This window comes from Sparus aurata, chromosome 13 (genome assembly GCF_900880675.1).
Source record: "Sparus aurata chromosome 13, fSpaAur1.1, whole genome shotgun sequence".
NCBI lineage: Eukaryota > Metazoa > Chordata > Actinopteri > Spariformes > Sparidae > Sparus > Sparus aurata.
Genome location: NC_044199.1, coordinates 6,293,723 through 6,321,456, shown reverse-complemented (window position 1 = coordinate 6,321,456; position 27,734 = coordinate 6,293,723). Strand labels below are relative to the sequence as shown.

General features: G+C 45.1%; 1 protein-coding gene across 1 annotated transcript; it reads left to right on the top strand.

Annotated features, from left to right (window-relative positions):
• The first annotated feature begins 501 nt into the window (after positions 1–501).
• LOC115593900 (protocadherin alpha-C2-like) lies at positions 502–23,515 on the top strand. Its single transcript, XM_030437581.1, has 4 exons — positions 502–3,337; positions 6,793–6,851; positions 11,661–11,746; positions 18,945–23,515. Exons 1-4 carry the CDS (start codon positions 797–799, stop codon positions 19,256–19,258), a joined length of 3,000 nt encoding a protein of 999 aa, XP_030293441.1. The 5' UTR covers positions 502–796; the 3' UTR covers positions 19,259–23,515.
• Positions 23,516–27,734: the final 4,219 nt, after the last annotated feature.

Genomic DNA, 27,734 nt, shown 5'->3' with positions numbered 1-27,734 from the left:
GGAGGCAGAGAGAGGATGAGGCTGAGGATGGAGGAGGAGGAGGAGGAGGAGGGGATCTGCGCCACAGTCGAGAGGAGAGAGCCGGAGTCTGAGTGCGCGCTGGGGTGGGATGCTGTCCCTCCAAGGTCAAGCCCGCTATATTAAATTAGCCAACTTCCGGGCACTGTTTTCAAAATAAAGTCTCTGTGTGACTTCAAGCTGTCCTGCTCGTGTTTTTTTGGGAGGAAGCGCAGGCACGCTGATCCTTGGCACATGCGTATTACTGCAAATACAGCAAAAGTACGCGCGTGTTTCTTCAGAGAGTGGAAGAAACTTATAAAAACTCAATTACAGGCAAGGAACTGATGAACCTCCTCATGACCTTTGACTGCCAGCCCTCTGTTATGACGCCTCCTCACCCTGGCTCCCCTCTGTTTCTCATTAGCTCCCGTCTAGCAGCGCTCACTGAACTGGTTGAACTCTGTCGGGCATTTTATTTTGAAAGGACAGCCCCTCTTTTCCGACTTTGTCAGGGGCTGATTTCAGCGGCGTTGACGGATCTCACAGCTCCAGCGGCAGGGAAACACACCCGTCAGCAGCGCGCACTGGAGACAAAAAAGCGCATCACGGACAAAGGAAATATGGGTGCGCTGGAGAGGATTCACCTCCGCCGGGCAACACAATGGATGAGCGGCTGCTGTTTCGCTTGCCGGGAGACCAATTAGCCCACCTTAATGAGGTGCTGGGATGCAAGATACTGCAAGCTAAAAAGGCGGAAGGCTGCGTTTAATCCGTCTGCGGATCCTGTGAGCTTGCGATGGCTGTGGCGGGGATATGCAACCGGATAGGGAATAATGTGCCTTTTTATTTTGTGATAGTTTCCTTATTTTGTGGCCTTTCGCTCGGACAGTTGCGATATTCGATCACAGAGGAGGTGGAAAATGGGGCACTGGTCGGCGATCTGGCGCATGACTTGGGGCTGGATATTCGAAGGCTGGCCACGCGGAAAATCAAGGTAACCTCCAACAGCGGCAAGCGCTACGTGATTGTCAACCCCAAAAATGGGAAGCTGCTCGTCAACGAGAGGATCGACAGGGAGGCGCTGTGCGACTTATCCAGCACCTGTCTCATTAATCTGGAGGTGCTGGTCGAAAACCCCACCGAGGTGCACCACGTCGAGGTGGAGATCGTGGATGCCAACGATAACGCGCCGCAGTTCCCCAGAGACGAGTACCAGCTGGAGATCACCGAGTCTGCCCTGCCGGGGTCTCGTTACCCGATCGAAAACGCCCAAGACCCGGACATCGGGTCCAATTCTGTTCGCATATATCAGCTCAGCCCCAACGACCATTTCGCGCTGGTGTCCAACAAGCCCTCCCTCAACACAAAGCACATCGAGCTCGTGCTCAAAAAGCCCCTCGATCGCGAACAGACGCCTTATCACCAATTAATTCTAAGTGCTGTGGATGGCGGGACACCCGAGAAAACAGGCACGGCCAAAATCAATGTCCGGGTCCTGGACTCTAATGACAATATCCCCACGTTCGACAGCTCCGTGTACAAGGTGAAACTGCTGGAAAATTCCCCCAAAGACACCCTGGTGATTAAACTGAATGCCACTGATCTGGATGAGGGCACAAACGGGGAGGTGTACTACTCCTTCAGCAGCTACACTCCAGAGAGAGTGAGGCAGATGTTCAGCATGGACACTAACACCGGGGAGATCAGAGTGAGGAGCAATGTCGACTACGAGGAGACCAACTCCTACGAGATGTACATCCAGGCGATGGACAAGGGCCCCGGGGCCGTGGCGTCGCACTGCAAGGTGGTGGCGGAGGTGGTGGACGTGAACGACAACGTCCCTCAGATAGTGCTGTCGTCCCTGTCGAGCCCTGTGAGGGAGGACGCCCGTGCAGACACGGTCGTGGCCCTCATTAGTGTCACCGATCGAGACTCCGGCGCGAACAAGCAGGTGAGCTTAGAGATCCCAGCAGGCCTTCCTTTCAAGATCAAGTCATTCAGAAATTACTACACCCTGGTTACCTCAGCCTTCCTGGACCGCGAGACCACCGATGCCTACAATGTCACTCTGAGTGCCACAGACGGAGGAAACCCTCCCCTCTCCTCCCAGAAGACCATACAGGTGGACGTGGCCGATGTGAACGACAACCCGCCGCGGTTTGAGCAGACTTCGTATACGGTCTACGTGGCCGAGAACAATGCCCCCGGCGCCTCTTTGTGTACCGTGAAGGCTCAGGACGCAGACATTAAAGAGAACGCACGCATCACCTACACAGTGCTCAATGACAACAACCATGGCATCCCTGTCACCTCGTATGTATCTGTGAAGGCCGATACAGGGGAGGCTTTTGCCCTGCGAGCCTTCGACTATGAGTCACTGAGAGAGTTTCACTTCCAGGTCAAAGCCCAAGACGGGGGCATTCCTCCGCTCAGCCGCGTCGCCACAGTCTACATCTACATCATGGATCAGAATGACCATTCGCCATTGATAGTCAACCCTCCCGGCAACGGCACGCGCTCCTTGGAGACGGTACAAAAGAACGCAGAGCCCGGCGCCTTGGTGACCAAAGTGGTGGCATACGACGCAGACGCCGGCCCGAACGCCTGGCTGGTGTACGTGATGGAGACGGCCACCGACCTGGACTTGTTCAAAGTGCACGAGCACACCGGCGAGATCCGGACAACTCGGAGGATCCTGGAGGAAAACTTCACCTCCTTCGCTCTGACCGTTGTAGTGAAGGACCACGGGCAGCCTAGTCTCTCCTCCACCGCCACCATCAACGTGGCTGTCATGGAGGTGCCACCCAAAGTGGCTCCGGACCCCAAGAGGATCATCAGACCTCACAGCAATGTGCTGTTCTCCAACGTGACCCTCTACTTGATCGTAGCCTTGAGTGCCACGACCTTTGTGTTCCTGGTCACCGTGGTGGTGCTGGCCATCGTCCGCTGTCATGCCTACTGCACCCAGCCGGGGTCCTGCTCCCCTTGCTGTGTGTCACAGAAGCCCCCCCCAGATGGCGGGAGCAGCAGCGTAAGTGCTGGCGGGGGAGGCGGCGGTGCAGCAGGGGGACAACCTAATAACAATGTGGTGCTTCGGAGAGACCTTAAAGTGGAGCCTCACTACATCGAAGTGCGCGGGAACGGCTCCCTAACAAAGACTTACTGCTACAAGACCTGCCTGACAGCCACCTCTGGCAGTGACACTTTCATGTTCTACAACACGGGACGGCCCATCAGTGGCACTTGGGGCAGCGGTGCCGACCGCTTCTTCACGAGCGGAAGTGGATTTGTACGCAGACTCAGCATGCCCGACGCCTCGATGCAAATCTGCCCAGAGGTGTGTCATTCATTTTTTATGTTTACCTTTGCCCGCATGATTTAGACAGTGGCGGCTTTCATTGAGCGCATAAGAACCCTTAAGATGATTTTTCACTTATGTTGCATGCATTGTTGTTGTAATTTTTGCCAGTTTTATTTCTCCGCCGCAGAGGTGATGATATCCCTGTATGTCAAGTTCCATCCCTCCCCGCTATGAGTTGAATCCTTGCAGGCTTCAGTCTCTTTGTTCAGGTCCCGCTTGCACCGTGCAGTCGCTCAGGCCAGCTCAGCCCTCACGCCGCATTAGTGTCATGCCTGATGCTTTTCAGGGTCCCCGTGTTATTTCTGATGATTCAGAGATTTGTGTTTCAGTTCGAGGTCGTCATCACATCCACACTGAGAACAGGTCACGTATAGTCCTCGCTACTCGCTCATTCTCTGTGCAAGTAGTTGAGTTGTGTGTGTGGGGGTGGATATGTGTGTGTGTGTGTGTGTTTGAGAGTGTGTGTGAGTAAAACTGTTACACAGGAGCAGTTGGGGTTAATTGACTCGATCAAAGGCCCTGCAGGACTAGTTGTTGTTGCTGCCTCTGACTATGAAGATGTGCATGACACTATGATGTGACACACTGTAGTTTGAGATTATACCATGAGACAAGACTGTATTTACACTCCACTGATACACAGCTCTACCCTGTTCTAGATGACTGAGACATTGAATGCCACAATCAGAATTCCTTTATTTGTCCCGCAAAACAGGGACACTTCTGTGTCACAGCAGCCAAAGGACACTAATTAGGGTTAGGGATTGCTGTTTGATTGGCATGATCTCAATGAAGATGTCCTAGATACCTGTTTCCAGCTCTTCAATGTGGAAATCTTCATGCCTATCAGTCGTGGATTTAAAGGAGTCTGGGATTGAGTCCTGCAAAGATTTCTGGGCTGACATATCAGGCTTTAATGCCGGATACGTTCAGGAAATTCATGCTCCAAATGGCGGAATAATATCATTGTTTTTGTGTCAGATTGTTGAGGCAAAGGCTCCCAAGGCTAAGAGGGCATCTCTGGATGCATCATCGTAATTATCAGGTGCCAGTCACTGGTACATTAGTCATACGAAGATCTCTTCCTGAGACAAGTGTAGCACTGTAAATTAAATTAACCTCCAGCCTCTGTTCCTCAACCCTGCAAATTAGATTTACTCAAAGAGGCTGAGTCTACCAGTGCGAAACACTCCCCCCTGAATTCAGCTGAGGAACATAATGTGCCATCTTTATCTGGGACACTTGCTGCTGCCTGAGCAGGTTTGTGTCTTAAACACAGCTTTTCAGTGCTCCTGACGTCAAGGGCTGCAGCGTACACGATGCTGTCAGAATTTTTAGCTTTAGCGGTGATACAGATGCTCACGATCGTCGCACACGGTGCATGTGCGCAAGCACCTATTCATGAGGAAAATCATTACGCGAGAGTCAGGCATAATTAATGGCCATTAAAAGAGTAGCTCATTAAAAATATGGCCCATTCGCTCTGTGAAATTCACATGGTTCTTTGAACTTAAAGACATAATCATTAGCAAAATCTGGCTAGGCTAATGAATGATATCATGGCAGCCTTGACATAGTGACTGCAATAGTTCAAGAGCTAACTCAGTGATATCAGAAGTAATACAGGGTCATTTTAAAAACATTAAAATATCAACAAAAAAGCAATGTGTCCAGGCGGTGCATTCAAATTTTGTATACTATTATTATATTTGTTCTGGTGTTATAAACATATAGATACCATAAGTGGTCAAAACCTGAAGGAATAGAACCTTGTTGATTCAGCGCCGGTTCATTGTTATTTGTTGTCCTCCAGTTGTTGGAATGAGCTAGCCAAAAACCCAATATTGCATTAAAGATAAGTAGTTGTGGTGGTAGCTCCTCAGGCAATTCATCCAATCAGCTTAGCCATGTAGTTGCCTTTACCACTCAATACGCTTTATTCACACACTGCTTATGTGTTTGTCAATCATGTTATGTGAAGTTTGGAAACAGAAGTATGAGGACGTTGAATACAGCAATCTCTTAAGATTCGCCTGAAAAGTAGATTGTGGACTTGATCATGATCTAAAAATCCCCAGATCACCCACCCTACAGTGTATATAGAAACATTAAACTTGGCTCGATGACTGGGAACGATGTGCAGACGATTCCCAAGAACAATGAGCCCATACGGCCGGACGGTGGCGCTACGATAGACACTTTTCACCACAGACTTGTTTTGACCCCTCAAAGCAGGAGAAGGTTGGACTGCACTCTATTTAGGCGAGCTGGAAAGGAACGAAAAGGGTCTACTGAGGCACAAAAACACACATTTGGAGAGGCCACCTTACACTGTAAACCCAATTGACTTGAAATTGAACACAGAAGTCCATCTTAACAAAAGCATCTTCGACGCTCAGTCAGTGTTTTGAATCTGTCAACACCAAATCAAGTATATAACTTTTTAGGATTTTGCAACATTGATTGGTTGAAAAACATGGCCACCATCCACCAATAAATCGGAGGAAGCATTTTGAGCCTGACCCGTAGGGTGCCTCAGTAAATACCAAAAATGTATACCTCAAAACCACTTGAAAGAATTTCACTAATGTTGGTGTGTATGCCACGTGTCATATTGGTCTATGATGATAAAGCAAGTGTGTGATTGGTCTCCCTGATTCTTACATTTTTGTTGATTGAGCTGCTTCCTCCTGGCCTGAACCCACAAACTGCCTCTTGTGGTTGTGTTATTGTGTGTTAGGCGTCGACACGGTAGTTTCATTTTAATGGTAATGACAAACTAAATGCTACACACACACACACACGACAGCATATTTGTATGACTTTCCTTCTCACCAGGCTAATGCAGACCAGAGGTATAGGAAGTGGTTGCCCTGGTGATGATAGCTCCTGCTTATTGTTTTTTCTTTGTAAAGGCAATAACTTACCAAAGCCTGCTGGGAGATGCAAGCACTCAGACCAGGTTCATCAGGGGCAGACAGATCTACTGAGTCGCACACAAATACAAACTCGTCGGGCTATACAAACACCCCGGCACTCAGGGAAAGGGCATAACTCTCCCCAGCTCTCACATTTATAGAGCCGTGGAGTGAGAGACTGTCCAAAAAGTCATCAATATGGCTTTCAGTCACTGGCCTTTTTAAAGCCCTTCTGTGGCTGTGTGTGGTTATCAATATGTATGCATGAGTGTGTGTGTGTGTGTGTGTGTGTGTGTGTGTGTGTGTGTGTGCTTGCAATGGGGGACACGACTGCAGTGTTCCTATCACGTCCAGAGCTGGGATGTGTATCATGATTAATTGATGAGACCATGGCCCAGCCTGGCGCTTCACTGTATGAGATCAAACTAAACTCTCTCTTCCCCCATCTCCTCATCTCTCTCTCTCTCTCTCTCTCTCTCTCTCTCTCTCTCCATGTACCTCTTGCTCGCTCAGCCGAAAGCCCCGAATGCTGACTGGCGATATTCTGCATCTTTGAGGGCAGGGGTGCAGAGGTAAGCACTTTCCGTCTTTAACTCTTTTGCAACTTTTGATAGCGTCTAAAAAAAAAAAGTTACACCTATTTCATCCCCACTCGCACCGTCCACATCGAGTCCGTGCTAGAGCTGCAGCCACAGCTGCGGTGTGTACGGTATCTTTAAAAAAGAAAACCCCCGCAGACAACTGCACCTCAAAGTGACCTCTATTAAAAATCATTAAAAAAAAAAAAAGACATCGCCACACATCACTGAATAATCTCTTATCTGCCATCTTCAGACACGACTGCTAGTGGCCCCTCAGCATCTGTTTCAACCTCAACCCCCGGCCTCCTCCTTTGGGGAAAAAGCCCTGTGCGGCACCCATCGGTGCATGTATAGCACCGCTCCTCACCGCAGTGTAACACTATATAGGTCATCTACATTCTGAGCGCCGCTTCCCCCGTTTTACAGTCTTTAAGCAGGAAGCATGAAGGACAAATGAGCTGACTATGACCTTTCTTAGACGATCAGATGCACACATGCATCGGCGTCGCCACAGACAACTGCCCAGCATGCACACATGTGTGCGTTTCTGTGCATATTTATAGAATTTTGTCTGGAGATGAGTTGGGAGGGAGTTGTGTACAAAGACAGCAGAGGACACTGACTCATTATCAGAATTATGGTGATTCCTTGTTATTTAAGATAAGGCCTTATTGTTTGACCAAATTCCAGTAATAGATTGACTAGTCCTGTTTCAGTGTAATTACTGGCACAATGTGTTAGTTAGGTTGTTTTTAAGCAATGATAAATGAGTGCACACCTACACACGATGGTCGTTTCCCAACAATGACGAGCAGGCATCTTTGACTTGGGTTGGACGCTTGTCTGGATTTTTATAAACGAATGCGGAACAGAGTCAAATATATGAGTATTTCCAGTCTTTTGTCTGAGTGTTGAGGTACTGAACATGTAAGCATCCTCGTTAGATACCCACAGCAAATCAGCGAATACTCGTATACTGAGGATCCATCAACAATTGGTGGCCAAGGGAATGCAACAGCCCAAAACATTTTCATGAGGAAAAAAGTGATGGAGACAGTTAACATCCTATTTGATCTGAGAACATTATCAGACCAATGTACAAGCTTGTATACAGTCTCACACTGATTGAATTATGTCAGTGGAGCCTATTAAAATGATACACAGGCGATCTGCGATATCTGTTTGTGGCGTTTATAAATCAGCTGACATAAATAGGTTGAAAGCATTAATAGTCAAAGATGGAGGAAATAAATACAGAGACAGTCACTTTCACAATTTAGACTGTCAGGGCTCCACATCTGTACAGATGTTATTTTAAGAAAACACACCTTGTTGTGTTGCTAAACACTTCAAACTAAAAGTGACACTCAGTTAAAGTGCCCAACAGTCCTCTTTAATTCAATCCAGCCCAATCCAATTTCAAACTCGATGGCCCTGAATCGCTCTAAATCTGAAACCACTCGTAACTCCTCACCAATTTAAGCTCACCAGATCTAGGATCCACATTAAATCGTTCCCCCCTCGTAGATACCAGGTGCCACGTGAATACCATCCCTGAGAAATAAACAAAAACGTTCAAGAAAGTGAGATAATATTGAATCCGTCCCTTCATGGGGATCTGCACCACATGTTAACAGGATCTGTTCTGGGTGGAGATTTATCCTCCACCAAGGATTCGTAGGAATCTGTCCTGGCAACAAACCAACATATGACTAGATCACTCCAGTGTTAGGATACAATACACGACACTAAAATGTATTTTAGTTTTTCCTGACTACTACACGTCACCATCAAGTCAGTTAAAGTCCTGGGTCCTTGCAGTCGGTGGCGAGTACTTCAGGCCTGGAGAACTTCCTGCGTTGCATCGACAGGATATGCAGGGATTTCTGTTGCGCTTGATTTTAGAGGTTTGTGCGTTTTATAGACTTTACATCATTAATGTTCTTGCACTATTCTCATGATGGAAATGCGTTTGGCCGTCGCAGTGCGCCTGTGTGTCAAACTGATAGAGACATTTTCTTAATTTGCTGCCCGCTAACGTTTTTTTCTTCCTCGCCCTCGTCAGCCACCGTACAAAATCGTTCTAATAGGTGCATTTAAACATGTAATGAAGTGTTTTGTTAATCTGACACCAAGACAACTGTAACACGAACTAATTAGCTTTTACCTCCAGATGTCTCTTATTTGCGCTGAATTTTCATAATTTCATGCCAACAGTCGCTCACCGCTCGGCCTTTGGGCTCCGTCTAAGTTTGATTTAATTGGATATTAGTGTTAATATCTCTGGTGAGGAGGGTATCACGACGCGCATCATGTCATCAAGTCGCTGCAACATGACATGGATTAACGTGAATCGTCACTGCGATTTGCCGCTGCCCCGTCTCTGAAATGGCAGCGCCTGTAACACACACACACACACACAGAGTGAGAGAGAGAGGCTCATGTTGACGCCTAACCCCAACACACGCAGACTGTATCGTATCACTCCACACGCAGCATGTAGCGGCAGCATCACTGACCCACATTACTGGTGTAGTCTGTCCGCGTAGAAAGCACCAGTGCTATCTGTGTCACACTCACACGTTGAACCAGCACTGTAAAAAAAAACAACATCAAACCCACACTATTTAAAATGTACACAGCCATTTTATAGTCAAGAAAAAAAAAATCCCTTTTCCACACAACGGGTGTGTTGCAGTTTTCAGATAGGTGCACAATGTGCTGCATTGCAGAGGCCGCAGTCGGAGTAGGTCCTCCTATATACTAAGCTCTAGGTTCATTATCAATGTATGGGGGGGGGGGGGGGGGGTCTCAGCTATGCATGCATGTGACTGTTCGTGCATTATGAGAGTTTCTAAATGTAAAGATACATGTTGAATATTAGTACGTTTTCGAGGGAAAGCTTTGGATGTTTCACTTCAAGCAATATTCTTCTAACATTGCAATGTAAAAGCAATGTAGTATTTCCGACAAGCGCATTTAAACACATACAAAGGAATGGTGCAACAATTTGGAGAATATGCTTATTACGATACTGTATATGCCATTCCTCTATCCGTCTGTTAATATGAAGCGACAGCCAGCAGCCAGTTATTTTAGCTGTAACAGCTAGCCTGGCTCTGGTAACAAAAGATGCTTTCCAGGACCTCCAAAGGTCGCTCGAAATTGATATCTGTTCTGTGCAATCCGTAGAAAAACAGAACTGTTTGACAAAATGTGGTTTCACTGGCGAGTGTGTTCCTGAAGTCTCCACTGGCTGCACGGAAATGTTCACTGTGATGGCAAGACACAGATTAGGTAACTTTGATCTGAACCAGTCTGAGAAAAATAAGTTTTTTATATCAAAATATGATATCATTTGATTATTAAAGTGAAGGTGGATCACAGCAGATAAAACACTGCGATTACGAATGTAGCTTCGTCCACAAAATCAGGCTTAATTGTCATTCTACAAGGCAAGGCTGTGCAGCAAAATGCATGTTGTAGTCCCTGTTGGCTACAGAAGAAACCCCCACTGTGAATGGAGGATGGATCCCCGTGCTGACTCATATAATGGTGTGAGCGACCGTAATCAAAACCTCATTTCCATGAAACAAAAGAAAAAGGCACAGGGACATACATGTAGCTCATCTTTATTCCTCGGCTGAATCTCCCTCTGCTTTTACTTTCTCCCTGCGATGTTTAAAAGTGACAACAACGTACAGAGAATGTTCAAATGCAGATATTGACGAACCAGAAGGCCTTTAAGTGGTTTTAAATGGACTCGCTGCACTCCTCCTGACTGCACAACGAAGGCATTTGGATGATGACAAGCTGAGGTTTATTTCCGTTGCATGGAAGACGAAAGAAAAGGGATGAAAGAGCGAACATCTAGTGCTGTGTTCATCAGGAGCTGCAAAACGACTCGAACACACTGGGAATACTAAACTGTGCTTTTCGGGAATAGGTTTCGTAGTCACCTGCATGGCTGCGCGTACCGTGTGCTGACCCAGTCACTTTACAGTAACGTCGACACAATCGCCACCGAGGCCGGAGACTGTTAACATGGCCGTCGGCGTGGAAACGTAAGAGTAAGGATGTAGTTAAAAGGAGAAGGCACAGAAAAAGTCCCCTTAATACCAGTATTTAAAGCTGACAACAACCACTGTGAAGATGTTTTGGGATAATCTAACTCGTATCAGCCGGGATGACGATACTTAACAACGGTTCAGTGGTTCTTAATCTTGTTCCTCGGCAACGAGAGGGTAATTTCCTTTCGGGGCAAACCATAAAATCAGCAGTCACATTACAAACGAGCCATCACATGACTGCAGTTCACCAGGTGGAAGCCGTTAACTATCTGGTATTAAACAGCACTTTTCAAACAGCCAAAATTTAATTGAGGAGTTCTGCCTTGGGCTAAATAATGTGCAAATCTGTATTCTTTCTTTCACTGGTTCTCTGATTCTCTCATTCTTGATTAGCTGTTTCAAAACACTAGGCTTGACAGGCAGCCAATAATTGCCTTTGATTACCACAATTAGCAAAACACTTGAGTCGTATTCAGTCTTTATTGTTAACATCAGTGTGGGAATGGCATACCATGATTTCAGTCATTCCACATAAATAGTTTGCTCGATGCATCAATTGCTGTAAAGGCCCGAAACAGTGACCATTGATGATGACGGTGATTATGTATCTATATGTGATGATCTATAAAATCACGTATTATATAAGGATGAGATTATTTGTAGCGAGCAGTTTTCTTTTTAATCACTGGATGTGTCCCACTGAGTTTGCTGCATGTGTTCTGCCTTTCAGCTCGGTCCACATGGAGGAGTCCTCTGTGATGCAGGGAGCGCAGGGGATGCTGGTCCAGAACTGGCCCACTGTGTCTAGCGCCGCAGGTGAGTAGTAGCCTACGAGTCAGTATAGAGTGGGAAAAAAGCACTGTGAGTGTCATATTCTGTGGGGTAATGGGGACAGCAAAGTATAATTAATTTCAATATTTGTACTTAGATCTACATTTGAATGGAAGGAACTGAGCAAGATCGCTGCACAGAGCGGATCGAGCCAGACAGGAAGTCAGAGAGCGGAAAAGTACATCGCATTCCAATGAATTTTAAAAATAAAACAACCAGTGCTCAGGCTCTACAGCACAATAAAGTTGGAAATATTATAATAAATACACTTAAAGCAGTCAAATAACTAAACGATTTAACTAAGTTGCCTACTTAACCACAGTATATGCACAAATATCAAGGAGAAATTATGAAATAAACACAGTCTGAGTCGTGTCCGGTGGAATCAAGGGGTAACCATGGTGCACCAAAACTGTAACATACCTATTTATTTAAGTTTGCATATAGCTAAACAATGGCAATAATGAAAGAGTTGAGTAGTGTGGATCTTTAACCTAGTACCCCCGAATATGCCAGACATAATCTTGACTACATTTTGAAGTAACAAGATATACCACCAGGAAGGTAATTTTGATCATTTTTACAACTTACATTTTCATAATTATGTAGCTCATTCATACTGGTTATGCAAACTAAAAGGAATACTTTGGCATTATAGGAAATGTACTTGTGTCAGCTGTCATGTCTCCTATGCTCAATATGACGCTGGAGCAAGGAGAGAATTAGCTTAGCTTAGTTTAGCATAAAGTGGCCCCTCCTCCTGGTTTAGCAGAAAGACTGGAAGCAGGTGGGAAAAGCTAGCATTGTTTTGTCCAACGGTAAAAGCGAATCTCACACAGGCATTTCTTTTTTGTGTGTTTTTGTAGCTTTGGGCTGAGCCAGGCTATGGTTCCCCTTGACTTCTGGTTCTTGATGCTAGGCTAAGCTAAACGTCTTCGAGCTTTAGCGTCTATTTACCCTGCAGACCGACAGAGAGTGTTATTGATCATCTTTATGTAGGTCTACCTCTCAAAAAGAGTACGAATAAGCTCCCAAAATGCTGAATTCTGAATATTTAAGACAGCATTGGTGGAACGATATTTGTGAGACACTCTGAGAGGTTGTAAAAAATGTTTTAGTCTGAAGTAAGTGTTACTCCCCCACACCTAAATTTCATCATAATCGCACTTTACGCATAACAATTCATCCATTGCATTAAATTCTTCTCAAAACGTTGAATTGATCATGTTAAATTCATCTTTGTTTTTTCACTGGGGATTTAAGAGAATTGTCCTTTGAATATCTACATGATCTTGAATTCCAGTTTGATTTCTCATACGGAGCTTAGCTGAGGTGCCAAAAGCCCAAAGGGCCTTTATGCAGATCCAAATACAAACGGCTACGTCCTCCCATGAAAGCATCTGGCAGCTCGGACTCGGATACGGACTGGAAAAGAAAAGGCGACTGCTTTTTAATGAGCAAAGAGTCGTCCTGAGTGGGTGGGAATGTTCAAATGTGTTCCAACACAACATCAGGATAAGTAGAACTGGCCTTTAAAAAAAAAGGCAACTGTGCTTTATCATTCACAGACACACTGGCTCAGAGCTAATGACTAACAGCTTTTGTCAGCTTACTGGAAGACTTTTCTAACTTGGCTTTTCGAAAACTGTGCTAGCTGCTCCCTGGTTCCTCCAGCCAAAGCTTCCACTCATTGATTTTCTGTCGAGCGCAGGAATTAAAACATAGGTAGAGACCTGTGGGGTGAACGGTAGCATCACACTCAATCACTCAACAAGCCGGTGACTGAATATGTCTCACTGCCTGTCAGCTTTTCTGTCTGTGGAAAAGGAGAGCCGGAATTGTTCGAGGTACGCGATGTACCAGTTTCTGATATCTGTCTGCCAGTTTTCTGCAGAGAAATGTGCTTTTTGTTTTTTATACAGCAGATGAAAAACCGTCTCTGCTGTCATGTAGAGACTCAAACAGCATTGTGTACAGTAGAGCCTCATCGTCGAGTCGATAAGTAGATGAAAAGAACTTTAATTGCCGACCGTCTTGATGATTGCTAAATCTTTTCAGTCTTTTTGCGTGCAAAAATGTTAAACACTTGCTGGTTCGAGCTTCATTGACTTTACAAATGTACTGCTCATCTTTGGTATTTATGAAAGAACAGGAAGAGTCTTTGGGGTTTGGGACCGTTGATGAAAGAAGCAATGTGAGGATGTCGCTCTGAGCTCAGGGAAATTGTCAGTGTCATATTTTGCCTCATCAAGGAGTGAAAAGGACACGTATAAAAGCTTCAAGACCACGTAGTATGAATAGGAACAAAGCCCGCGTTGGGAGGAGGTCTGGGTGGATGGATTGGTCAACCACACTGGTCAATGTTGATTGTTTTAAAAAGTCCAGTGTGTAGAAATTAGGGGGCTCTTTTGGCAGAAGTCAAATCGAATACTCGTAATTATGTTCACCTGAAAACAAGAATCATTGTTTGGTGTCCGCCATGTTGGACCGCCGTGTTTTGATTTTTTTCCAGTAGCCTAGAATGGACAAACCAAACATTGGAGAGCGCCTTTTTTGTGTTTTTTCCAAGTTTTGAACACGAAGATGAGACGGCTGTTCACTTTGTTGGACTGTTCAACTTCACCACTTGATGTTACGAAATCCTACACACTGGTCACACTGAAGCAGTGATTTGAAACAAAACCTGACCAAGATGTTAACCAGATGTACGTTTCATGCACATGCTTTAGGGTGATACTGGGTTGCAGGGGGTGTGTTGTTGCCTTGGTAAATGGACTGTTAGGAGAAGCTCAGTGCTCAGGTAAAGACATGCACTGGATTGCAGGTCGATCCTCTTTACTATGCATGAAGAGGTGGAGTCTTTCTCTGTGACACATTTCCATGTCTGCAGTGGATTGTCATCACCGTGAAGTTTGTCTGATACGCTGCGACGTATCTATATGCGGCGCGCTCACAACCGGGTTTATGTAAGTGACCCACGGCGCAGATGAGGGAGACGTTTGTCTAATGCCAGAGGGGGGCAAAGAGGAGCTATTATCGGTAAAAGGAAATAAAGAGAGAGATCCGGAAACATTAAAAGCGTATTTTTTTTTTTTTTTTTTGGAGAGGAAGAGCAGAGGAGACATACGGGGAGGGGGGGGATGGAGGGAAAATAAAGCGAGGTGTGGGGGGATGGAGAAAGAGAAAGGTTAAGAGGATTGGCAGGTTCCTGCAGTAGTGTTGTTGCTAGGGAACGCCATGTGACCTGTTGCCTGGCAACACTGTCTAACTGAAAGATTGCTGCAGCGGGCCGCACCCTCCATCAGCGGGGAGTGGGCGAAGGCAGTTTCCATAGCAACCGCTCATATCTCTGAATGGAAGATTTAGAGACAGAAAAAAAAATAAAAAGTCGGGGGAAGGAGTAAGGAGCGGGAAAGGGATCGGGACTCTGCAAGGGCAGGTATTAAGAGGGAAAAGGGGGCACGCAGTAATTCAGGGGGAAAGGGATTGTTTGGGTAGATGTGTCTCATGCAGAATATGTATGATGCGCCGCATATATTTACACAGGCACTACAGGGGCTGTCAGATTCGTGCATGTGCCGCAAACCACCAGAGGGATTTAGTTTTAGATGGGATCCTGGACGAGACATGGAAATAACACAGCCTATTTTAAATGTAGGACATCAGGTTACACGAAACGAGGGCTTCGAACGCCCACACATCTCCGCCAGGTGTCATGGCAACCTCCTCAGAAGGAGCTGCGCTGACCTGCTTACCAGCAGTCAGACGATAATCCGTTTCAGATTTTTCAGCGCGTTTGCCGGGAAATATAGGCTAATATCAAGCAATGGCAGGGTTGCAAATAATCCCCCACCGTGTTAGGGAAAACCGTGGCACAGACGAGGCAAAGCTCCTCATAGAGGCACACGCTCATCTGACCTGCTCGTTGTAAATTGCTATTTCACATTGCACGCGCACACGCGCACGTGGAATATCTCAGATTAATACCTGGGCCGGGATTCTAATTAACAATGTCGGACGTTTGGATTCGTCACACACGGTGCAGAGAGCCCTGGGATGTCCCAGGACGCCGAGACAATATTTACCTGATTAGACGGTAACGCAGCCTCTTGACATTTCAGCACAGCTGGTCATGCGTAGGAACATGAACTGCTCTCGCCCCAGCGGGTGTAAACATGCCACAAAAAGTAAAACACGGGAGTTTTATTGCAGCTGCAGCTCCAGCACCAGTCCAGTAATGGTGCTCACGTTTCTCAATCGCTTAGTGAGCTTCAGATCAAGACTTTACCTCAATGTGAAGAACAGTTTCAATATGTGTAGCCGTATCTTAAGTCTCATTTATTATTCCACGATAAATTGTCGATTTAAGTAGGTCACGGCTGCTTTAACGGTCTCACTGGTATGATTAGCGGACCCGATAATCATCATTGATTCCGGGCACTTCAAGATTACGTCAAAAATGTCTATAAAAGCTTGTGTTATAATATTGCTGTGCAGCAGAGGACGGGTATTAATGGTTCAGCAAACCCCCCCTCACCTTTGCTCTCGCGCGTCATGATGCTTTATCAGTTGAAATGCATTGAGCACATTCATTCACACCAAAGAGGTAACACTGTGTTGTGCACCGATCGGCCTTCTGTCTCTAGCTGAAGTTTTTGAGCTTCTGTAATATGAGATTCGTTCCCCCCAAAGGCAAGGTATTCAGTCCATCATGTTTATGTCTTGCATTGTGGTTTCAAATGAAATTAAAATGTGAAATGTAGAAAGAAAGACCCTTTGGTGACCTTCAGTCATCCGTCAACACGAGACTTTTTAAATAAAAGTGTTTCTTGCCTCTTCTTCCTTTAAATCGTAGCGCCAGGTAGCAGGAAATGGTGCGTCGGTTATATAAAATGGAGGTGCAGATACATTGTGCTGCATTACTGGCTCCATAAGCTCATCCACATTCTGCATCACAGTATTTTGCTCACCTCCTTTAACTCACCGGCTGTCTTTTTCGGTTTATTTTTAAGCCCGGTTGTCCTCCTCCACAGGAGAAGCCGTCCTCCTTGCAACGAACCATTGAGATCCGTTGAATGGGACTCATTTAAAAAACACCAGATCCTCTCTCCTTCCTCTCTTTAATACCCAGATTAAACACAAACAGACAGACCTCACCATCAAATGTCATAATCCTCAGGAAACAGACTAGCATTAGCGCATTAAAGCGCCGACTCCGCTAATGGCGAGATAAGATGCTAACGTCGGACACTGTCTAATCATCAAACAAGCTAAATTACACGGGTCAATTAGCTGCGCAAAGCTTGTTTAAACAAAATTATAGGTAAAAAAAACAAAACAAAGCTAGGCTAAATCTGGAGTTGTCTCAGCTTTCATGAATGGTTTATTTAAACCGGTCGGTCACATGCTAATTATTTAATGTGGCTTAAAAATGAATACTTCTATTTTTGCAAGCAGGGAAACAAATAATTGATGTGTGTCTGTGTTCTCATGTTCTGACCACAGTGGCACGTTGCAGCGGCGTTCCTTAAAAACCCGGCGTACTTAAAGGATCAGGCGTTTTACAGGCGCTTTGCATTTGCATTTGCGATCGATTGTCGGTGAGTCATGGCTCCTTTCGCAGCGGAGTGGTTAACGCAGCGCTGTCCATTGTGCAGTGTGGCCGTGTCCATAACGTCTGCTCTTTAATATTCCATACATGTAATTTATTCTCATTCGTCGGGGGACTCGGCGAGGCACCGTGCGTATGGACATAAGTGTGTATTTTCAAAATAGTGTACTCCCCGATGGGACGGTGGTTGGGACCATTTCAGCACTCTGGCAATGTCATAAATAGCCTACAAAGAAAAAATCAAACAGAATCTTTTTGCAAGGGGCCCTGTGTTTGATCTAAATAAAATCCAGACTGAAAGTAGGTCAGTGCAGAGGGAACTGGTGTGGGCCTGAGAGCACCGTGTCTGCATAACCCGCCCACCCCCATCCTCCTTCCTGCCATTCTCCCTCTCTCGCCTTATCTCATCCAACATCCTCTCTCCTCTTCGTTCTGGCATCTTTAACCCTTTGACCTTAATAGACATGTCTCGTTTTGCCTTTACTTCATCATTTTTTCTATTCAAAGACGTTTTCTGTCCGGTATCCGTTTTCCCGACTTTGCTATCCGAGGTCCTTTTTCTCTGTCGCATTTGTGCTCGGGCAATAAAAGGTTGAATCCCCGTCTCTGGCCTCCTATGAGAGCAGGGATTAAACTGCTGCCATCATCCAAATGCAAATACAAATCGCACTGCCAAGTTAAACATCCCCGTGGTCTAAAGGTTAGTCCCCTCCAGCGCCCCCCCTCCCGTGGTCTCGGCTGAATCGCTGTCCTGAAAATGTCTGCACCCCGCGGGTAACCGCTCCTTTGTCGGGCTACCGCTCTGCCTCGCTTTTGCTTGATTGTGACGTCAGATTTTTATGAACATCTCAGAGAACGAATAATAAAGTCTGAGTGAGGTGTGGTGCATGGCGAGCAGGAAACGAATTCACAGTGTGAAAGCTTATAGAATAGCAGGAGTTGATACTGAAATACTATCTGTGTTATGGCACCAGATAGCTTAGCTTAGCACAAATCATGGGAACACAGCTAGCCTGTCTAAATGTAGCATACCCGCACCTCTAAAGCTCCCTAACTCACATGTTACTTTTTGTTAAATTTGTACAAATACCAAATACAATGAGCCATTTTACAGGAAGGGGGTCTGACTATTTCATGGCTGGGTTCGGTGTTTTCCTCGTTGTGATGGATCCCACTGCTTTTCTTGCCAAGACCTCTCTCCCTGCCTCTGATTGGCTTGCCATTCTAAACCTCAACCCCAACCAATTTCGCTCATTGGGTCCACAATAACTATTCCTTTCCTGGAATGTTCTGCCCTAGCTACTGCTTCCTAGCCAATGCATTCATATCGCCATGTAAAATTAAACGTTGAGTGAGCTTGCTGAATGAGACTTATATTGATACCTTTGGACAGAGCCACACCAGGTTTATTCTTCTGTATTCAGCCTTTGTGCTAAGCTAAGCTAATTGGCTGCAGCCTGTAGCCAATGCGCAACAGGCCCTGGCAAAGCCGGGTGGTAACGGGGATTGAATAAACGTAATGAGTAGCCGCATTTGACCTGATTTCTCTTTCTCTTCATCATATCTGTGTAGACGGAGAGGGTGGTGGAGAGCTGTCACCCCCAGTGGGCGCTGGAGTCAACAGCAACAGCTGGCACTTCAGATACGGCGCCGCACAGGGCTACGGCCCTCCTCAGCCGCTGAAGCCCGGAGAGATTCCCCCCGAAGCCTTCATCATCCCCGGATCCCCGGCCATCATCTCCATCCGCCACGACGCCGGCCCCGTGGACGACAAGGGTGACTTCATAAGCTTCGGCAAGAAGGAGGAGGCCAAGAAGAAGAAAAAGAAGAAGAAGGACAAGAAGGACAAGAAGGATAAAGGGAAGGATGACGGGGGGGACGAATAGAGGAGAAGGGGTGACTTGAAAACAGAGCCACCAACAAGCTACCATCCCAATCACAGAGCCAGAAACAAAAGCCAAATGCGTATTGTAGAAACAGAGGGAGCCTCCTTGCACCATAAACATTGTACGGCGGCCAACACCTCATTAGACCCGTCCTGGCTCCCAGCACCATCTGAACCAACTAAACTAACTCTCCCTCTCTCGGCTCATTTGGCCCACGAAAGGTTTATGGTAAACAAATGTGACGTCACCTAAAGACTGGACCAAATTAAAACGGAAAGGATTTTATTGAATTAGATTTGAACCTTTCTGTTATTTGCTGCCCCCCTCCCCCTCCCCTCCCCCTGCCAGTTTGTAAAGTAATAAAACAAAAACACCTGCAAAGGTGTACTATTTGTATCTGACCATTGTCAGCTGAGGCTGCCTGCGTTGGCATCTCTGTCTTTATGCAGCCCCCCCCTCCCCTCCTTTCTCTTTGGCTCGCCTTGTCGGGAGGTGTAGCGGACGCCAAAACGGAATAAACGAAGCAGAGGCTTTAGTGTTCGCTATCACGGAGGCCTTGTAGAAATTCAGACAATGTGGTCTTTTGTATAAAAAAAAAAGAAGAAAAATGAAAAAGCAACAACACACAGTATATGTACCATGAGATTAGCACCTTGGAGAGAACGAGGTGGGCTGAGACAAGCAGGACCACGCTCGAATTATTACAGCAGCTCTGTTTCAGTGTATCATAGCACATCGGAGAGGCTGGACTGGTTTGCACCAACTATGCGCAAGTTTGTTCCCAGGGTTAGGGTATGAAAAGTTAGCGGCTCCATAACTGTTAGTTAATTTGCAGTTCGCAAGTTGCTAAATTCGATTGTACCATAGGGAGTGAGGAGAGAACTCCACGGCTGTAGCTAGTCACAACATTAAGACTTCGGACGTGTAGCCAATCAGTACCTCGCTCGTGACGAACCATGCCGATTTGTAGTCGACTAGATTGGTTAGAAGAATTATGATTCGTAAACAGAATCCATATTTGACGCTTAAAGGACGATATACTAGTTTCTGCATGTTTTAGTCCATTCTCTACAAATCTTTTTATACTTTACGTCACAGACTGATGACTTCAGGGAAATTTTTAAATTATGTTCCCTTCCCTGCTGGCAGCCATTGGTTTCACACCAAATAAATGAGCTGAGACGAGTTTATTTGCATTATGAAATCCATCACAGTGTTCGTCTTAACTGTTGTTTAAGTGACCGTTTCATCACATGGTAAATGTAGCTGAAGCGCAGACTAGGGATAGGCATTTAAAAAAAAGCCGTTCATATGTTACTGTAGCATGTAGTTCTGCCAGAGCCTGGTGAAAATAACGCCATTCTACCAAGGATACATGGTCACGTAAATGATTTGACTATTTCCAATTTAACGGCTATTTGAATATTCCAAAATCAAGACCTGTCCCTGGCGCAAACCTGCACTGCATTATAAAGTAACATACGGCGAGATTGAACATGATGGATCACGTACGTCAAGCAAGTCTCAGCATGTTGAATTTCGATACTGCACAGAACCGAACTGGAGCCAGAATCTGCCGGAGAGACGACAGAAACATCGCGATCGATCGGCAAAATCGATAAACATTTGTAGAAAATGGGCGCAAAAACATCACTGCTACGGTTCTTGAAGTCGCAACGTGGCATGGATTCGCCGAAGTCGAAAAATTTAAGCCGTGCGCAAAAAGGAAAAAAAAGAGAAAAAAGAAGAAAAAAAAAATCCTGCTTTACTGTTAGTGAGTGCAGTCGTGTGACTTTGTATCATTTGCACCTGCTTTACTGCTTGCTTAACTATTTAGTTGTTACTTAAGGTTACGTAGCAGACTTTTTCGTGGCGCTACCGCTTGTGTTTTAGCAATGCGTGAACCGGGACTAGCGGCTACTGTCGGATATAACTAGGGAACCTACGTGCAGCTGATGCAACCGGCCCCTGACCTTGCCCCCCCCCCCCCCTCACTTGGAATACGGAGCCGGTCATCTGGGTCTTAATCCCACTTGTGCATCAGCACGCCCCAGTCTGACACACACGTTATTGTACACAAACACTGACTCTCTCTCTCTCTCTCTGCCTCTTACTCACACGAGCAAACACGCACACACACACTCTCTCATACATACTAACACACACGAGGAATACACACCCCCCTCTCTGGAAAATCCCCAAGACTGACGGCCGGCGCCATCCTTGACACGAGGAGTGTATTATACGGCCAGGACGCAGGAACGTTGCCTCGTCGCTTCATTTCCGTTCAAGCCTGATCCCTCTACTTCTGTCTTTGAATGTTACGTAGTTGTTCTTCAAGCCCTGCACCACTGCCTCGACTGCTTCAGTGCTTGTAGGATTTGCTTGCCCCCGCTGCCTGTTTCCTCCCCTCTGACTCCAGTTTCTTCAAAATCAACATGGTCGCGGACGGCGTCTTCTTCCGAGTCGCCGTCCCCTTCGATGAACTGTGCCGTCGTAACACAGTGACATTTGTGTGGTTTTTTTTTGCATATTTCACACACACACACACACACACACACACACAGTACACACGGAAACGCACCACACACATCTTTTGTTCGGGTTAACTTCAACCGGGCTTAGGCCGCTTCAGCCGGAGTGTCTCTCTTCTGACGGCTCGTTGTCGACAGCCCCTGTCGGTTCCACGCATCGCACCGTGAGGACGTCTGACAGGTTCCGCGAAAAAATAAAAAGAAGCGAGATCACGCCGTCGTGGATATGATGAGACGAGATGGAGGGGCAGGAGAAGAGTCGCAAAGAAAGTAGCAGTCGTTGTAGTGTGTTGTGTAGATAAGGAAGCTGGCGCGGAATTAATTGGGCGAGTCTTTCTTCCCCTTGCACGAGCGGAGGTGTTGCAGTTTTTTTTCCTGTGTGTCAGCCATCAGTGACAGTCGATCGACTGGGGCGTCGGTTAAAAAAAAAAAAAACACCTGCAAAGTAAGCGAAGCAGCAGCGGAAAAGACGTTGGAGGGTGACTTAGAAAGGGTGGGGAGGGGGGTTCCACTTGGGGATAAATGGAGGCGAAGCTCTCTGTTGAAAGAGGTAAGAATAACGGAAGGTGAGATCAACAATCAAAGCTGGAAAGACCTTAAAAGTATGCTTTTTTTTTGGCTTAATTGCTGCACACAAACATCAGCAAACAGTGTGAACAGATCAGCTTCATTCGGGCTCTCGTATCGTGGAAACCAAGGTCAAGCATGGTGGAGAAGTGTCATAAAAATCTCACCTCAGTGTTCCTTTTTTCTTTTTCCAACCGTCGTCTTACAAGTCACCGTAGGGGTATATAGGTGCTGCTATCAGGCTCAATCCCTCCCATGCACACGTTTTCCTTAACCCCGCCCCCTCCCGCCCCGTCCTTCAGGTGTACTTCTGTGCTGTCAGATCACCAAGTGGCTGTTTGCATGTTATAAGCAAAGGAAACAGATACTATATAGATACTATATATACATAGATATGTTTTTTCCACCGGGAAATGCGTATTGGAATACATATACCTCTGATACACATTCTCAAAGACAAGACACGCACATATTGAAAGACACACATACACACACACACAGAAGCGGCATACATACACACGCATATACGCTATTGCGAAACAGTAACTTGTGGAAAAAAAAAGAAAACCTTAAAAGAATCACATTTTTTATCCTGTTGAAAATGAATTTAATCTTCTAGATATACATAATGCTATTGTGTTATGCTATGAAATGCTTTTTTTTTTGTTCTCTCTCTCTCTCTCTCTCTCTCTCTGTTTTCTAACCCTCATGGTTTTCGTAGGTGAGACAAAAAAATCCAACCCTTGAAAAAAAGTTGTGTTAAAGCTTTCGAATAACGATGATCAAACAAACACTGTTGTGAAATCGAAACCATTTACTCACCCCTCCATATCTATCCCTCGCCCAGTAGAGACAAAATGAAAAAAATATGGAAAAAAAATATCAAAATAAGTTTTAAAAAAAAAAATGGTATAAAAAAAAATAAATGAAGTTGATGTATTCTCTGCTTGTGTATAGTGAATGTTCCTCAGTCACTGGTAGTGGCAGTGAGTGGCACATACCAGTGGACTGTGACAGTGCAGATCTGTTAATAACTTCTTTTTGTACACCTGCTTCATCATTGTAAAAGGTGATAATAGTGATTCTTATGATTTCATCAATCTGGTAATGTGTTTTGTTAACAAGTCACAAATAAAGTTTTTCTTAAATATCTTAATATCTGAACTGTGTGCTCACTTTATTTCAACTAACAGCGGGGTGACGGGATGAAATTCAACCCCGACAAAAATAACGACTCATTAGTTATCTACTCAGCGTCAAAGCGTAGTACGTAGTCCACAAAACGTTTCTGGAGCATGCTTATACAGAGCGTGAGCAGATGGGGACCTGTTTTGTTTTTTTTAAACATAAAGTTAAAAAACATAAAATGGCTCCATACAGGTTGTTCAGCATAATCCTGAATCCTGCAGTTGAGCTTGCATGCCCAACAGTCAATATAAAGGTGTAAAAACACATTTTCAAATCTATTTGAGATCCTGGAAATTCCAGAGATTTGGATTACAAACTGGATGGAGCCATTTTCCTGTTGTTGTCTTTTTTTGTCTTTTTGAAAAAAAAATTTTTTTTGGTTGAATTTATCCTTTAAATAATATGAAAAATTTTGAGTTTCTTCTCATCAAAGTTTTGGATTACAACCTATTTTGGAACAATCTGCCTACTACTGTGAATAAAACCGAGGTGGATGACAGGGGGTAACTCTTACCGTCATCACATTATTATAGTGTCATATGATTCCAGTAAGCAAAGGATTGTGACACTTTTATAATCCTTCCCGTCAGACAATATGAACCTTTTTAAACTTTAGCATGGCTATAAACTGAAACATTTGCCCTTCTCCCTAATAAACAGCTCAACTCCATATTACACAATCCCCTCTCCTACCACTTAAGTTCAACTCAGCCGCTCTGTAAACAACTACTGTTGAAACACATGTGAAAACTGCCAAATGAAAATCAGAGTGAGTTGAAACAGATGGTAACAAGGGAGCTGATAATCGTCCAAGCTGCTGACCTGTGACTGATAAAAAAAAAATATATATATATATAAATAAAAATCAATGGAGCAAAAAGAAAAACAATACAAATATCTGACATGGGTCGTTGATGCAAAAGCCTTTTGTGCTCGGCACTCTCCAGTGAGCTGGAGGTGAAGGGGTCAGACACACGACGGCAGGGATTCAAGAATGCCACAGAGGTCTGGTTCGGTTCACATGGGAACTTAATCTTTTCCTCCATTCGAACAAAGAGTTCTCTTTCTTAATGTTGAGGGAGTCTGTCGGTGTCCGTGCCACGAGCTCCATCTGCCTGTAGACCGGAGGAATCGTCGCTCACGCCCCCACTGCCTCCTCCAAGAGTTCATCTCATGTAACACTGACATCTACTGATGAAGGCGAAGACCTGCAAGTGACCCACATAGTTCATAATCTATAACATCCTGCATTCTTTTGTTGTGACAGCGACTAATTTATCAGCTTATTGTGTGCATTTAGGTATCACTCACCTTGTTTGAATGTGCCACAATTTATCCCAACAACACACACAAAAAGTGACTTTTACATTAACAACTGATATTGACACGGTTCAAGAATGACTTGGGAGAAACGGGACGGTGAGTAGCAATGAATAGATAATAAAATACTCATCACAGCAACAAATTACATCTTGTGACCTTCGAGCAATATGCAGAGAGAATCCGATACTGGAGGACCAAACAATGCCAGAAAAAAAGAAAAAACAAAACTGTGGGAGTCAGCTGTTGTGGCCAAAAAGAAAAACAAGATGGCGGATGTCTGGACCCGCCTCTCAATGGGCCATATGAACCTCCCCAAACTGTCAAATTAGTGAGTAATACAAAGCAACAAACAAGGTGTACAAAGTCAGAACAAAAAAAGTTAATTAGCACAAATTAAGGAGCAAAAATGACCAAAAAAGATAGCTAAGACCTGCAATGTGGTGGAGAGAGCCCCTTCCACTCAAGGGCAGTACCAGACTTTTCAGGAGGACAGCAGTCTTCTACAATTAAATGCAAGGATGAACATGCAACAGACAAACACACAGGACAGTTCTTACATAATCAAATGCTAAAAATCGCTGTTCACTTCCTGTTTTCAAAAGTACCTGGAACTCCAAACCAAACGTGCACCGAGAGGCTTTGTGACAGTGTCTGGTGCTCATCTGCCCCTCAGTGGCCATCTTTATAAATGCAGCTTTAAACACATTTTTTTTTTTAAAAACTCAAGTTATGTTCCATATTAAAGTTTAATGAAATGTTTTTGTACCATAAGTACCTGAGTGTTCGGCTGAACTTTAAACTGGACTGGACAGACAACACAAATGCACTTTACAGGAAGGGAGACTGGGGTCTTCTGGAGTGCAGGGCCACTCCCGGGGACCTGCTTTCACTTATGTTGTGGCATCAGCCGTTTTCTACGGAGCGGTCTGCTGGGGCAGCGGCATCTCGACTGCTGACAGGAAGGAGACTTGACAAACTGATTAAGAGGGCCGGCTCTGTCCTGGGATGAACCCTCCACCCCGGTGCAGGTGGAGGGAGAGAGGAGGATGTTTGCTAAGATATTATCCCTGATGGAGAACGACTCCCACCGCCTTCAGCGACAGGCTGGCCACGCTGGATGCTTGTGTCGTGCTCTGATGAACGGCTGCTGCTCACTCACACACTTTCAACTGTGCAATTTCAGCATCCCAATGTGCACTGATGCAATTGTTTCATATGTATATGTTTAATCTTGTTCTTACTGCTTTTCTTTTTTCTCTTGCTTTTTGACTTATTTTATTACTTATTACTACTGTTTTTTATTGATGCTAATACATAGTATTGCTCCCTTCTTTGTTGCTGTGATAATGCAAATGTCCCCATTGTGGGACTAATAAAGTATTATCTTATTTTATCTAATCTGGAGAAACAAGTCTACTCTTGCATAGTTACAAAGACCCAAGACCCCCAAAATTGATGGCTTCCCTGTCTTAAATTATCACACTCAACACTACATGAACATGTATCAATGTGCAGGCATCGGATGACTTATCATAATGAATGTGCGGGCAATTTCTTCATCTACATAATTTACCTTTCACTTTTATTTTGTAACACTGTTGTGCTTACGGTCTGGCTAGGCACAACAGACGCTTGGTTAACATTCAGAGAGCATCCTGTTTGGGATTAATATACTTGTCTTGTCGCCACTAAAACATCTGAAAATTGTCCTGAGGTCACCTTGTCAAAGTATCCAGGGGTTTCACTCTTGCGAATGCTGACGCGCAGCATCGAAATGCGGTCGTTGGCTCTGCATCCGTCTTCGCCTGCAGCTCCACCACCGTCACCATCCTCCACGTCCATCTCCGGATATGAAAGTCAGGTCCCAAACATGCCATTCAAAAGTGATGTGGCGCCATATTGCAGTAAAAGCCAATAGAGTCTGTATCACGTGTGAAGGCATTAGTGGCGTGCAGAACTTGAACGGCATTTTAATCCTGGCTGGAATAGACGATACGACAGAGCACATTCATGCACTTTAGGGTCCGACGAAGAGGAATTCACACTTCGAGCGAGAAATAAATGAAGCAACATTTACACACTCCTCTTAAGAAGAACAAACTATTAGCATAAATAAATGCTAAACACACGAAACTCTTACGCTGACGGTAAAACTGTTGTGCCATATGACCAAGGGCACAGTAGGCATCTTCACTGATACAATCATGTGTAATCACCTCGAGGCTATGGAACAATTCTTTATTCACCAAGTCAGCCCTCATGCTCCCCGGGGCGGCAGTGATGTTACATGAGTGCAATCTGCTCCACTCAGCACACCGAGGCATCCTAAATTATGAAGCTATTCCAACGCTCCGACTGTAAATTTGAATAATTGCTGAGAACTGTTTGTCAAATTATGCAAACCACCTGCTATTTGAGAATGATTTCTCTGATAGCAAATGATGTGAAAATGCTATAAACACTGATATTGTTGTTTATAATAAGACGGAGTCAAAAGGAGTCTTAGAAGTGTCGAACGCGTGTTGTAACGCAGCCGAACATGGCCCACTAAACAGTGAACTAGGACAGGATAATGGAGTTTGTGGGTTTCTGGAGTAGACTTGGGTTGACCACTGTAGTAGAGCGAGTGATATTAGAGGGAACAACTGGAGTACAAATCAAGGTTGGCTCAAAATTAGTGGACATGTTCCTGAAATGTTACCAACAAAGATGCAAAGGTTAATTCTACAAGAGTCATGATTCCAGCGCATGATATTATTTAAATGGTTTGAAGACTTTTATGATGTCAGTCTTTCTCTCTGTTTATATTTCCATGTACATTTCTGACTCTCTTCAAGTCTCTTTTTCAACTAAAGCAGGCAGAA

Coding starts and splice junctions, on each gene's coding strand:
- LOC115593900 (XM_030437581.1), top strand. CDS start 797: ATGGCTGTGGCGGGGATATGCAACCGGATAGGGAATAATGTGCCTTTT. Junction 3,338..6,792: donor CGATGCAAATCTGCCCAGAG/GTGTGTCATTCA, acceptor TTGCTCGCTCAG/CCGAAAGCCCCGAATGCTGA. Junction 6,852..11,660: donor TTGAGGGCAGGGGTGCAGAG/GTAAGCACTTTC, acceptor TCTGCCTTTCAG/CTCGGTCCACATGGAGGAGT.